The sequence below is a fragment of the Ostrea edulis genome, chromosome 2, assembly GCF_947568905.1.
Source record: "Ostrea edulis chromosome 2, xbOstEdul1.1, whole genome shotgun sequence".
In the NCBI taxonomy this organism is placed as follows: Eukaryota; Metazoa; Mollusca; class Bivalvia; order Ostreida; family Ostreidae; genus Ostrea; species Ostrea edulis.
In genome coordinates, this window is record NC_079165.1 from 25,675,883 (window position 1) to 25,690,393 (window position 14,511).

General features: G+C 35.4%; 2 protein-coding genes across 2 annotated transcripts in view; one reads left to right on the top strand and one right to left on the bottom strand.

Moving 5' to 3' along the window:
* On the bottom strand, window positions 1-10,067 carry LOC125679058 (uncharacterized). The gene is made up of 2 exons (XM_056156506.1): window positions 9,031-10,067; window positions 1-2,742 (listed from the first exon to the last, which is right to left on the bottom strand). The coding sequence occupies exon 2, from the start codon at window positions 2,628-2,630 to the stop codon at window positions 126-128; it is 2,505 nt and encodes an 834-aa protein (XP_056012481.1). The 5' UTR covers window positions 2,631-2,742; window positions 9,031-10,067; the 3' UTR covers window positions 1-125.
* A 447-nt stretch (window positions 10,068-10,514) lies between these two features.
* Window positions 10,515-14,511, top strand: part of LOC125679055 (protein O-mannosyl-transferase 1-like) — a 49,908-nt gene continuing 45,911 nt past the window's right edge. Inside the window, exons 1-9 of the mRNA XM_048917966.2 lie at window positions 10,515-11,014; window positions 12,159-12,307; window positions 12,505-12,609; window positions 12,728-12,799; window positions 13,342-13,416; window positions 13,514-13,556; window positions 13,718-13,787; window positions 14,090-14,231; window positions 14,324-14,350. Coding sequence (XP_048773923.2) covers window positions 10,897-11,014; window positions 12,159-12,307; window positions 12,505-12,609; window positions 12,728-12,799; window positions 13,342-13,416; window positions 13,514-13,556; window positions 13,718-13,787; window positions 14,090-14,231; window positions 14,324-14,350 — 801 coding nt within the window. The 5' untranslated portion in view covers window positions 10,515-10,896. The remainder of the gene's footprint in view (window positions 11,015-12,158; window positions 12,308-12,504; window positions 12,610-12,727; window positions 12,800-13,341; window positions 13,417-13,513; window positions 13,557-13,717; window positions 13,788-14,089; window positions 14,232-14,323; window positions 14,351-14,511) is intronic.

The following is a 14,511-nucleotide window of genomic DNA, read 5'->3' on the forward strand; positions in this document are numbered from 1 at the left end:
TTTCGTTTCAGTCGGTTTCGTTGTTTCGCATTTTACAGGAACCCAAAACAAACTGACAAATTTACAGACAAGTACCAACTGTATTAGTACACTAAAAGTATTTAGAACAAATCTAAATGTATACATTACATCAATAGCGACAAATTGTTATTTAGGTCGGGTAACTTGTGTGAAAGTTTGGCCTTGTCAGCCACTTGGTCTTGGGTAGAATTTACAGTAGACGGCATAGAACTTTTCACAATGTTTGCCTTCTGCTTCTTCAAGCTCTTGATTTTAGCAGTCAGCTCTGCCTGTTGATTCAAGAAGAACCTGCTTTCATCTTCTATCAGTTTCAAAGTTTGACCACGGGCATTTCCATTCTTTAAATTCTCTCTAATTAAACATGTAGCACTATGTTTTTCGACTGGTTCGAACTGGAATTTACTGCTTTTGACGGGGGTTGAATTCTTTCTATTCCATACCTCCACCTCAGTACTGTTGCTGTCATCTTTTTCAGCATTGTTTGAATTCTTTAATTTCATCGCATCCTGCTCCAAATAATTTTTAATGCGCTTTATTGGGATGAAACTGCACCTTTCCTCTGTTGAACTCCTTTTATAACTTTGGATTGGGCTGCACTTCCTGTGCACATCTAAATTTTCAGTCTTTAACCAATGTTCTTTCTTATTCTGGGATCGTTTGACAGACTCCTCTGCTCTGAGCTTATTAGCTAATACATTTCTTTTGACACAAGACACTTGGAGTGACACATGAACAGACGAAGGGTTGTACTTGTAAGATTTGACTGAAGATACAAATGATATCAGAGACTGATCTTTGGTTGTGATTGAATAATCCTCCTTACTTGGCAAGTTGGTGTTATGGTTCAACTCGGAGAAAAGTTTTGTCCTTCTTTGGCATGAATTTCGTCTCCCCTTGTTTTTCTGTGATAACTGTGACAGTATGGAATCACCTCTTCTCTGTTTGTTCGATGATTCACAGATAGACACAGAGGTCCTCTTGTCTTTTAATTCATCATAATGACTACCATGATCTTTGTATTGATGTTCATTTTCAGTGATTTTGTGGTGATCTGAGGTATGGTTAGTGGAAAAAGGTTTGGTTTTTGAAGCTGTTTGAGTTCCTATGCTTGCACAGAGTATCTGAGCACCATTTTCTGAGGAATTTTTCCAAAGTTTGGAATTCTGTGAAATTTTCCTGGATGATATTCCAACAGGTGTTATGTGGTCTATAGATGTCACTAGAGGTTTGCACGACGGAATAAAACCCACCATTGCATGTTGACATTTATCTCCTGTGTGTAAGAGTGTCTTCTGTCTGCTGTCGTCTGCTTTGGTGGTACGAGTTCTAAATATACTTTTTTTCGGAGTTTCCTTAGTGATATTTTCACTATGTTTATCCTCATACCCTGGTGCTACACTGATGAACTCTTGATTCTTTGATTGTTGTTTCCTGTGAAAAGTATCATTTTCAGACAGCTTGGTATATTTTCTACTTCTAATAGTATCTGGTCTTGCAGGAAAAAAACTGTCGTCACATTTTTCTAAAGGGACATAACATTCTTTTATAAGTGTATGTTGATTTTGTCGTGAAGGCGTACCACACGGGGTGCAGGGGGACGACTTTTTTTCTTCTGCATGGTTCTGTGTTTGATGGTCTATGTTGCTGTGTTCTTTCCTCAAACATATATTTGGAGAGAGCATATTTTCTTTCAGATTCGGGTTGATTGGATACGATTCATTTTGTGTTGAATAATCAAAGGATTCACAACTACTGGACATGGGTACTGGGTAGTCTGATAGCTGAGTCTGAATGACACTATCAGTCTGGTTTGTAGTGGACTGGAGAAAGGTCATCCAGGCACTATTGACAGCCTTGGAAGATTGTTCTATCACATCTTTCATGGAATGGATTAACTCTTCAGGGTATAATGCAATACTTCCATTATTTCTGAAGTTTTGTAGACTACTTGAGCATCTTATAAATGCCTCCATGTTTAACAAAAGACTTTCAACATTCAACCTGTAAATGTCCAACAGATGAGTATTGCAGTTCATCACACTGGTTTGACCTCTCTGATGAAATTGTGTTATTCTCTCTTCTATCACAGACAAGTCTATCATGGTCTTTTCATAGAAGTTTGCCTCCCGCAGAGTCCACTTGTCATTGGTGGCATTCTGAAAGTGAGCTATACCATTCTGCACAAATCTAATGATGTTGTCCAAGGAACTGATGCCCGGATTTGTAGTGGAAGGGTTAAAGGTATCTGTGTTTAGACACAGGTAGTTGCGCCGTGAATAAATATCTGAGTTCCATGTGTGTGTGTATGCATCTGATACACTTGAATCACAGAAAAGTCTTTGAGTTGTGTCTTGAGCTTCTTTTTGAAATTGTTCAACCTTGCCACTCTCGTATTGTGTTGGAATATCTTTTTTTTCTGGATTAACATTCCTCAAATCAATACTGAGGTAATTGAAGCTGGACATGTCCTTTTCATGACAGTTTTCTGCATCATTAATACAAGATAGGTAAATGGAGCCATCTGACCAATCGACTTTATCACTAACACTGCAGCATCGTCTTAAAGGAGTCTCCGGCTGCAGCATTTTATCCTCATTACCAAACATCATATGAATCTCATCACCAGAGTTTATCAAATTGCTACTTTAAGTGCAGTCAAGTCATAAGAAACCACCTCTGAGTGACCCTGTCTCTTTTGCAATCAGTTCAGTGCATTCCTATCTGAAAATGAACAAAAAATGTGTATTTCCATATTGCATGTCATACATACACAATATTACATTGTAAATACAATTTAACTTGGTTCTATATGAAGTATCTTTATAAACCGTAATCAATAAATCTAGCTAATTTTCCTGCAGATAATCTTTCAGGAATTTAGTGGGGGTCTACTGAACTGAAATGACACCAAAAAAAAAGAAGAAAAACAAGACGTGTTTGTAAAACACAAATGCCCCCAATAATAGCCAATGAATTCCTAAGATGGCCAAGGTCACAAGGACAAATATCTAGGTACCAGTAGAAAGATATTGTCAAAGAAATGCTCATGTGCAATATGAAAGCTCTAATATTTACCATTTAGAAGTTATGACCAATGTAAAAAAAATTTAAAAAGTAGGTCAAATGTCAAGGTCAAAAATGTTGGTACCCACGGAAAGGTCTTGTCACAAGGAATACTCCTGTGAAATATCAAAGCTCTAGCACTAAATTGCTGTTCAAAAGCTATTAGCAAGGTTAAAGTTTTCAAAAAGTAGGTCAAACTCCAAGGTCAAGGGTCAGAAATGTTGGTACCCACGGGAAGGTCATGTTACAAGTGAAATATCAAAGCTTTAGCACTTACTGTTCAAAAGTTATTAGCAAGGTTCAAGTTTATGACAGAATGACAAAAATAATATGCCCCCCATCTTGGATCTCGGGGGGGGGGGGGGGGGGGGGGCATTAAAATTGTCATATTTAATTGACACCTATAAACACACTGTATTTGTGCACATACATGTATTTGATACTGGGTAATTGATAAAAAGAACCTAAAATAGACATTTCTCATTCAAAATCACAATTTTTTAAAATATTCATTTGAAATAATTTTTTATTCAATTAGTTAAATCATCTAATGTTATATACATCATAATTAAATGGATGGTATTCTGGTATATTGTTGCAGTGTTTTTATCTGTCTTCCAGCACCTTGTGTCTGTGATCCACAAGGAGATACCAATACTGGTCTAAGTACACACATTCCCAATGATTAAAAGAAGACTTGTTTTTCAGAGTCAAACAAAACTTACATGGTTAATTCTATTGGCACAAAACGTGATAGAAAGAATATAGAAGAATTAAAAAGAATACTAATAAGATTAGGATAATCAACCCTGATTAGTCAAAAAGATATCAAGAATCCAAATGTGGCATATAGTTTTTTTGTCCATATTATGACCCCTGGACTCGGGGTAAGGTCACAAAAGTTTGACATTTGAATATATTCATAATGAGAAGAACAACAATATATTAAGTATGTCAAATTTATATTAAAGAGGCTTTGCCATGTAGTGTAGATTGTGGTTTGTACACACTCTGGCTCCAAGATGGGACTGTAAGAGGGACTCAAAATGTTTCACAAGATTCATAGGGATTTCAAACAAGAGGCCCATGGGCCACATGGCTCACCTTGGTCCATATTTCAAGATTTTCCTTATATATATTCAAACTTAAAACTTTGATCCCCATTGTGGCACCCACCCTATTACCCCCGGGAGCCATGATTTTTGCAAACTGAATCTGCATTATGTCAGGAAGCTTTCATGTAAATTTTAGCTCTTGTGGCCCAGTGGTTCTTGAGAAGATTGATTGATTGTATATTGTTTAACGTGAATAACGTCCCTCTCGAAAATATTTCACTCATGAATATGGAGACGTCACCATTATTGTGATTTAGACCCTTCATTTGAACAAACTTGAAAGCCCTTCACTCAAGGATGCTTTTCGCAAAGTTTGGTTGAAATTCGGCCAGTGGTTCTGGAGAAAAAGTCGAAAATGTAAAAAGTTTACAGACAGACGATGGACAACAGGCAATCAGAAAGGATACCTGTAAAGTGCGAAACAAAATCTGCCGAAACGAAACAAAAGGAAATCTAACGAAACAGAAGGAAACAAAACTGTATAACAAAACTCGACAATTGTAATAAAAATCAGTATATGCACCCAGGGGTGCATGAGCCGAGTTGCATGGGATACATTGTAAAGACAGGAATGATGTGGCATATTTATAATTGTGAAGAACTAATTTCAGTTTTAAACTTTTCGAGTTACTGTCCAGAAACCATATTTGTCTGAAGTTTTCAATCTATATTCGGTCACTGTGACTTTGACCTTTGTTCTCCAAAATCAATAGAGGCCTTGCTTTGCTGGTATCCAACAATATATCCAAGTTTCATTTGATTCAAATTAAAAAATTTCGAGTTATCCTCCGGAAACCAATTTTTTTTGGAATTTTAAATCCATTTTCGGTCACTGTGACCTTGACCTTTGAGCTATTTTCTCCAAAATCAATAGGGGTTTTCCTTACCTGGTACACAACAATATCTTCAGTGTCATTTGATTCGAATTTAAACTTTCTGAGTTATCCTCCGGAAACCAAAATTTTTTGGAATTTAAAATCTATTTTCGGTCACTGTGACCTTGACCTTTGACCTATTTTCTCCAAAATCAATAGGAGTCTTCCTTACCTGGTACACAACAATATCTTAAAATATCATTTGATTCGGATTTAAACTTTCTGAGTTATCATCCGGAAACAAAATATTACTGAAATTTTCATTCTATATTCGGTCACTGTGACCTTGACCTTTTTTCCTCCAACGTCAATAGGGGTCTTCCTTACCTGGTACCCAACAATATATCAAAGTTTCATTTGATTCGGATTTAAACTTTATGAGTTATCATCCGGAAACCAAATTTTTCTGAAATTTTCATTATATATTCGGTCACTGCAGTCTTCATGAAAACATTTAAAACTTGCTTGCCAGTCGGACCAGTGAACTGTCTGAATTTACTGGCCCACGGTGAAATTTACTGGCCCCCTAAATTTTCATGTTTATCACATACATTAATGGAATGTATTGTAATATTGTACAATTAATTTACTGAAACTATCCTGGTTATTACTCGTATTCATATCTATCCTAAGACATCCTTTCTGTCGATATCAGAAAAACAACACTGGCTGTACACGGTATTTTCTCTCTCTTCGCCCGCAAACAACAAGACTACAAATTCACATATTTTTCACAAACATGAAAACAGCCCGAGTGCACCTTAGGGAGTAGCCTTCTCTACCAACATCAAATGGAAACCATTGATAAATTCTACAAACTATAGAAATTGTATAAAATCAGAGATAACTGCAATTGTCGAAGTTCATTTTAATTGGACAATGCAATAAAGCAGCAATTACCGGTGTGTAGTGCCGATATAGAACGCAGCCATTCTTGTTGTTTCAACAAGTTGTTCGTTTAATAAGTTATCTTGACAATTACAAGTATAGTTACCGTTTTTTACGAAATAAACCACAATGTCCAAACATTTACTTTATATGCTATTTTTTGATTTATTTTTATTTTGATTGTAAATTTAAGTAAATAAGATGTTCAGAATATCTAAATCCAACATTATGTTTAATGTGATTTACAAAAAGTCTACTAGCCCATCGGACTTTCTGATTTTTAATTTTCACTGACCCGACCGTAAAATTCACTGGCCTCAGTCTTCGGACCACTGAGTTTTCGTGAAGACTGTCACTGTGACCTTTGACCTATTTTCTCCAAAATCAATAGGGGTCTTCCTTACCTGGTACCCAACAATATATCAAAGTTTCATTTGATTCGGATTTAAACTTTAGGAGTTATCATCCGGAAACCAAATTTTTCTGAAATTTTCATTCTATTTTTGGTCACTGTGACCTTGACCTTTGACCTTTTTTCTCCAAAATCAATAGGGGTCTTCCTTGCCTGGTACCCAACAATATATCAAAGTTTCATTTGATTAGATTGTAAACTTTTCGAGTTATGAGTTATCATCCGGAAACCAATTGTTGACGCCCATCCGCCCGCCAACCCACCCACCCACCTGCATCACCAAACCAATAGCCGAGTTCAACTTCGTTGCAACTCGGCTAAAAATGGTATGGATGAGAATCGCGTGGTCCCTGTTATCACATATTTATTATATGATCTTTTGGGGTTGACTGATACATTTTTTTTAGCAGTCCAACGGTTAATTAGCATCAAACATTGTTTGAAGAAGCTGGTGTCTTAGTACGAGTACTTTCAATTATGGAAAAATTATATAGTATTATATTATCGGGGCGGATCCAGCAATTGAGGTTAGGGCAAGCAACTTCATAAGGCAGAGGGTCGGGGGCACCTTAAGGCCCCCAGTGGGTCCAGGTACAGACAATTATATCACTTGGGTTCGAATTTACTATTAAAGAGTACACATTTGAAGCCAAGCGATACGACTGCCTGTGGGTCCAGGGGGCAAAGCTCCTGGATTTTACAGATTTTATAGCGCTTGAATGAAATATGTCTCCTATGTAGTCATTTTCTGCATTTTTAATGAAGTACAAAGGACACAAATTTTAAGGTTGTTTTATTTATATAAAAAAAATATAAGTTCTCCCAATGAAAGTAACTCAATAAATATATAGTATTACTACAGTAACTTGATCCGAAGAGTTGGATCACGTCGAGTTGACAGGCGCGGATCATCAGATCACATGAGACGTGTTTTTCTGAACAAGAGACCATTGATTTACCTTAAATTTTAAAATTTTAGAGGGGGGGGGGGGGGGGGGCACGCTGGGTGTCCCCCCTTAAATCCACCACTGATTATATGATTACAATTCGGTTAAAAATGATTACTGATATGCAGTAAGTCTAGTGACAACTGTATGTATTTGGGGTGATGCTAAAACGGGCAACGGAACAGAACACAAAAAATATTTTATGTAATGATATATTGAAAGGAGTTCAGCATTTTGTAATGATTTTAAAGTAATTTCCTTCTGTTTCGTTAGATTTCCTTTTGTTTCGTTAGGTTTCATTTCGTTTTGGTAAGTTTCGTTTCATTTCGGTAGATTTCGTTTCGCACTTTACAGGTACTCGAATCAGAAAAGCTCACTTGAGCTTTCAGCTCAGGTGATTACCTCACATTTATTAGGGTTAAATGTCGTTTCCCAAATTCTCTATTCCTTATATTACACTGAATGTAGGCTAATTATATACACTATCTTTCCATCACATTTGCAACATCGATAAATAAAATTCCCAAACATCACTTGCAGAAAATAAAAATCTTAAAATTCTGAGTAATTTAAATTACTATGATAGAAATTTTATAATTAATAAACATTTCTAATGACCTCTACTTGCATAGTAGATAATAGATATGGCACTAGCACACTAATCTTCTTTAAAAGATAAGCTTTATATGATCTAGTTTGACAATACATCCTGTCATTGGGTCAAATGCTGTCTGGCATGTTTCATACCAATTTTTAGGCCGTTCTTGGCACATTGTTTCTGACTACGAATTACTTTGTTTTAGTTACCTGATCAAGATATATAAGACCAGTCAACAGGGGATGCTTATTCCTCCTAAGCACATGATCACACTTCCGTCCATATTTGCCCAACTCCCTATTAATTTTGTATTCCTTGTAGAAGTTGTGAGATCAATCACTGTTCCTTATCTTCACCTTTTCATGATTTAAAAAAAAAAAAACAGATCTGCCACGGATCTAAATTTTATGAACAAAAAATTAACAAAATGGTGAAAATATTATTAAAGAAATAAAAGAGTGTATTTCAAATGCTTATATTTATATCTATTTAATCATTTGTTTTCTTTTGTTCTACGACTCTTCGAGAATTTTCAATTCTTCCATATGTTGACTGAGACGTCTCTAATCCGAGATTCCTCTGACTCTCACCCCTATAATGTCCGCACATATCACAATGTAAAAGCGGGGGTAACTAAGACCTCAGAGGCCTGTGCTAAGACTAAGAGTCAGAGGAATCTCGGATTAAGACGTCTCCAGCTGTAGTGTAGGTGAAGTACCACAGATTCAGACCTATGTATGACAATCAGAGCCGTAGCAGGGGGGGGGGGGGGGGGGGGGGGGGGGTCTTTATTATGCTTATGCTTACCATGATCTGGGTTTTGATATCGAGGTCCGGTTTTTAAAAGATCATCCGAAAGACCCGTGGCTCTCTACATAATGCCGGGGGCTTTCCTTTTTATTTAAATCACCTTTAATCACGCGGTACCTTAAAACAAGATTCAAATGCTGAAGTAGATTTTTATATTTGATGGATACACAGGCACTCGACGTTTTAAATATTTATAATAAAAAAAACATAATATTCACGTGAATACTTTTTTTTATTATAGATATTTAAAACATCGAGTGCCTGTGGATGGATACGTAATTACTGACTGCGGATATCTTACCTCCATAAGTCTTCATCTTGACAAATCAACTTCGTTGTTTACTTTTTTCATTTCGAATATTTGAGCGCGAAAAAGGGTGTGTGCACTCGGAGCTCCTCGCGTGGCTCATACTCAATCGTAACAACTCGGCCATTTCCCTAACCGACATTAAAAGGCCGAGCGTGTTCCGATTGGGCTCATACTCCCAAAGAATACGGGACGTTTCGCACCTCAGGACGTTTCGTGCTAAGACGATTCGCCCCAAAAGACGATTCACCCCGAGACGTTTCGCCCTAGGACGATTCGCACTTAGATATTAAACTTACATTGGTGATTGTCTTTATTTTCTTTAATTTGTAGATTAATGTTTATAAATATCCATACTGATTAAAAAATAAGTTAATAGTCTATATGTTATAGAAATAATCAACCAGGTGGAATTATAATTATAGGGATTAGCACTCTCAACAAACTAGGTAAGTGATCTAAGCGAGATTAAAGACAACTACTGCGATGGCGGTACCACTTCAAATATTAAGTTAATTGCATCTATAATTTGCGTTTGCCGGGATCGATAATAATTTGGAGATGCTCCAGATGTCATTTCCACGGAGAATATAATAAGGAGACTCCTTTCAATTATGAGATTACGTTTATATACTACATGTATAATTTTTTTTTTTTTTTTTTTAGAAAAAAGTCGGGTTTTTGCATTGGCAAAAATATGAAAATTTCATATACAATACCAGATACATTAATATAGATGATTTTAAAAATTGGTGTTGTGTTAAAAAAATTGCATAGTGTTCTGTTTGAAAAAATATATTTCGCCGTACCAGATTAACATTTGAATTTGTTCCAAGTTGTAAATCTATTTCTCTGAGAGTGAATAAAAAAAGATTGCTTTTCTAAATAAGAGACCATGATTTCCTTAGATATACCCTCCTAAATCCGCTATTGAATATACATGAATAATTTCGATTAAGAAATATGAAAAATTGAATCTGTATTACTTAAACATGTGACCATAAATCATATATAAAATGTTTAAGCTGCCCTGTCCAACCAGACTTGTATATCATTAAATATGAATGCTTTATATCAAAAGGAAACTTCAATCACACTCTTGAAAGTACTAATTAAAATCAAGATCTAATTTAATTGAGGAAATTCAGGGTACATGGACTAGCATCATGCCTGTCTATATATGTTAACATCAAATGTAATCAGACAAAACTTCTTAGATATGTAGTTATATAGATAATAACCAAAGTAATTGGAAAATGCATGGGACGTTTCGCACCGCAAATTGGGGCGAACCGTCCTGGTGCGAATCGTCTTAGTACGAAACGTCTTTTGGTGCGAAACGTCCCGTTACCCTCCCAAACTTCCGCCAGAGGTCGTTTGCACACAAACCAACGGAGACGCAGAGGACTATGTGGAGTATGCTCATACTTTCACAAGTAGTGGAAACATCCGAGGCATGCCGAATAAGGTATGAGCAGTAGTTTGTCCTTAGTCTTATTCGCATCAGGAATTATACCGTAGATACAGTTTTTAAAAAAAAATATTAAACGATCGGATAATACACGTATTTAAATTCATTCAACCTTTCATATTTCTTATAAATAGTGTTACCTACATTTTCTTAAAATTTAGTGAAGCGACATTTTAACGATCGAGTTAGAGATTTTCTGACATAACGAAAATGAAAATACACAAAACACATGCCAACATGAAAGAAGGATGGATTTATTAACAATCTACACCTCCTCCAACCGTTACTGCGCAGTATAATTTACTTTTTGTAATGACTGCGTTACATATATTCTGCATTGTAGAACACTAATAGGCCATACCAACAGTAGGAGGCTAGTAGAGTAGATCATGGCGAAAGCACTCTCACTATCCTACTGTAGAGTCCGATACGATAAGATAATTAAGATTAAGAGGCAGTGCAACTTTACACATATATCAATGATGAAGACGAGATGTTGTCAAGAAGGTTAGTGCATTTCAGCTATTAAACAAGTGTAGTACGTACACAATTTTAGAAAGTAGACTAGGTGATCAGTTCAGCTTGGCTGTATTTATTGTATTTATTTTATTTAAACAGGTTGGGAACACTTCCCCTATAGCAAGATATTCCCTCTAAAACGCAATTATCCCTATTTAGCGAGAGAGTAAACATTACCATAAACAAGTGTTTTGGCGTCTTTATTGAAAATAATGGCAAATCCCATGCAATGCTCAGTGAATGCTGAATAAGTGTGACACACACTCAACATGATGCGAATTGTTTCTATGAAATTGACAACATAGTCAAGAAATTGCATATCAAAGTTTCTGCATAAGAGGGAAGCAGCAGTGTTCGAAATTGGTTTAAAACTTGGTATAGACCACGGGTCTATGCCAAAACAAGATGACATAGACCTCATCGAATTGGCATAGACCGCAACATTGAAAAAAAGATAACACAATTTTAAGCATTAATTGTTATTTACTTCTAATGTACTTAAAAAGCATATTTGCTTTCCATTTCCATAACAATGTCCCCCTTTCCTCTTAACGTTTATCAGACATCAACTTTTGGGATAACTTTAAACCTAGAAAATTGGCATAATAGACAATTTGGTCTATCTCAGTTACAATTGGCATAGACAAGTGTCATTTGACATAGACTCGGTCTATGGTTAATTTCGAACACTGAAGCAGTCTGAAATCCAGTACACATCGTGAGTGTTTTTGTATTGATTAATATATTTGCAGAACTATCAGACATTTTAGCACTTTTTCTCTTTTCATGTGAAACACGAAGAGATGTACTCCACGGGTGTTTTTCTCGGTTGTACGGGACATATTTACTCTCGCTAGAGGGGGATAATCGCATTTTAGCGAGAATATCTTACTATAGGGGAAGTGTTCCCAACATGTTAAAAACTAGGCTGTATTGGTTTAAAAGAATTTGTTAAGATATGGTATTAAATATAATGATTGGTGCTCAAAATATTGAATTCTATTTTCATTCAATGAAGAACTTAACACAAAACAAGTTGTTAACAATAAACAAAATGCAGCTAAATGTTGTTGAGTTCGAGTTTGGTTTGGGAATTTAGATAAAGATTTTTCTATTTTATTCTCCTTTATAGGTAATCTCCCAGACTTTGGGAGCAGTGTGATATCTGAAATATCACAGATAGATCCTGATTTAGATATTGGTGAAAGACTCTCAAACCCCATGGAAATTCAGAATAATATTCAGGCACGAAAACTAGAACATATCAGCATACAAAAACTGGTACAGTGCACAGCATAAAATTTGCATTTTCTTTCTTTTAACTTACAAACTCATTAACTTTGCAGATATATTAATATATAGATCAGAACAAAAAATCTACACATGTAATATTGTCAAATTGTATGCAAAAGTCAACAAATTTTTATATGAAGATCTTAACATTAGATATTTGATTGCTCTTAATACATGTATTACAGGCGATCAAGTACAATAGACTGATGAAATTATCACTGGAGAAGCAGAGTCTAGAACAGGAGAGAAAGTCTTTATCGCAGACAATAAGAAGTATGATCAAAGAAAAGGTACTGTAGTTATAAAAGATATTTGGCATGCATGCGGATATAATTTTTTTTATTTTTTGGTTTTGATGAAGTTTTATTTGAATGTGAACCAGTATTATGTTATAATATATTTATCTAGGAACAGAAGGAGGAAGTTGAAAAATCAAAGGAAATGGCCAGGGAACTAAGAGAAAGGCATGACACATCAGTGGTATGATTGAACAACTGTCAGTTGTGATTATCAAACTATTTAAACGTATTAGTTTTATTAATTCAAAATATGATTCTTTAAAAAAGAAAAGTAAAATTGTGAATTTTGAAATTGCGTACATCTCATTCTGTCTGGTTGAATTTATCAGTGAGATGTAATTGTTAGCATGGATTGGGGGTTGCCAGGTCAGGCCAATCATGATTTTGCACAACATTTTAAGGCTACCCTCAAATGTAAATCAAATTGTAAGGTACGGAAGGATTGTGAATTCAGTACATTTGATATGAATTAATTCTGTATTCTGTTAGAATAAGGAATGAATGATAAGAAAACATTACATTTGATATGTATGAAATAACTCTGTATTCTGTTAGAATAAGGAATGAATTGTAAGAAAGCATTACATTGTCGGTGACTTGGAGAGGTCGTGAAATATTGTTAAGGCTGACAAGTTTTGTAAATAGTCAACCCTGCAAGTGTAGATGATTTTATGAAGAGGTTTGTAGACTGGTATTAGTATTAATTTTATTTCATCTCTGCAGAAATCCCTTCAGGGTATTCAAAATGAAGTCAGACTTTTGGCATTTGGACTTCCCAATGTGCTGAATGAGAAAACTGTAAGTTCTTAGTTCTTGTAAGATGAAGAAGATTTTAGCTTGTTTAATTATGTGTCATGCTATGATTTCAAACTTTTCTTCTGTTTTTATTTCACAGCCTGTAGATAATGAAGTCATTTTAGAAACCCATGGATCTTTGGGTAAGTAGAGATGTGGTCACATCTTCTTTTTGTGGTAAGGCTTCACCGTTGTCTGTTACAGCTGTGTATAGAACATCTAACCCTAACCCTGTATGGAACATCTTTGTGTGAATTAGTGTTGTTTTTTTTTCATCATTGGACTGTATTCAAATTTTGCACAGAATTACACGAAGGGAGCAACTCCATCTCTCACATTGATCTTGCTAAAAAGAGTGATATGATAAAATTCAGGTAAGAATTGATATTAAAGAAGTATTTTTTTTAGAGATGTTGAAGTATGGCATTTTATAGTAAGATAGATTTTGTATAGGGATGCCAAATTGATGTATTGCTTCTACTAACAACTGTTGTTAATGAGACAAGTACAATTTGAAAATTTGATGTCAATGATAGATTCAGTAATTGTGATTTGTCAGAAATGAGAAAAAGTCATCATAAGTAATGTCTAATATTCACTTGCTTTGCATATGGTTGATTTTTGCTATGCAGATGATTGATTCAGAAGTCTGTACTCGGAGCATTCATTCTTTCAGTTCAGCTGGAGACAGAGCATTTTACTTTCTTGGAGAACTTGCGGAGACTCAGCAAAACCTGCTGTCATATTTCTCTGCCAGGATTACTGAACACGGGTTCATTCCAATTGTGGCACCAGACTTCTGTAAAGACTTTGTCATTGTAAGATTCAGTGTAGCATTGTCACTTTACAATCATCTCAAGGTTCAACTTTAGATCTACACTGTACAAGATCTGTCTTTTTTTATTTTCAGGAAGGATGTGGAAGAAGAAGAGACATGGTAATTTCTCTAGTCCTTTACTAAGTCTATTATTTACAATTTAATGGGTTTAACAGGTTTACTACTACTACTCTCTAGTCCTTTACTAAGCCCATTATTTACAATTTAATGGGTTTAACAGGTTTACTACTACTACTCTCTAGTCCTTTACTAAGTCTATT

Coding starts and splice junctions, on each gene's coding strand:
- LOC125679058 (XM_056156506.1), bottom strand. CDS start 2,630: ATGATGTTTGGTAATGAGGATAAAATGCTGCAGCCGGAGACTCCTTTA.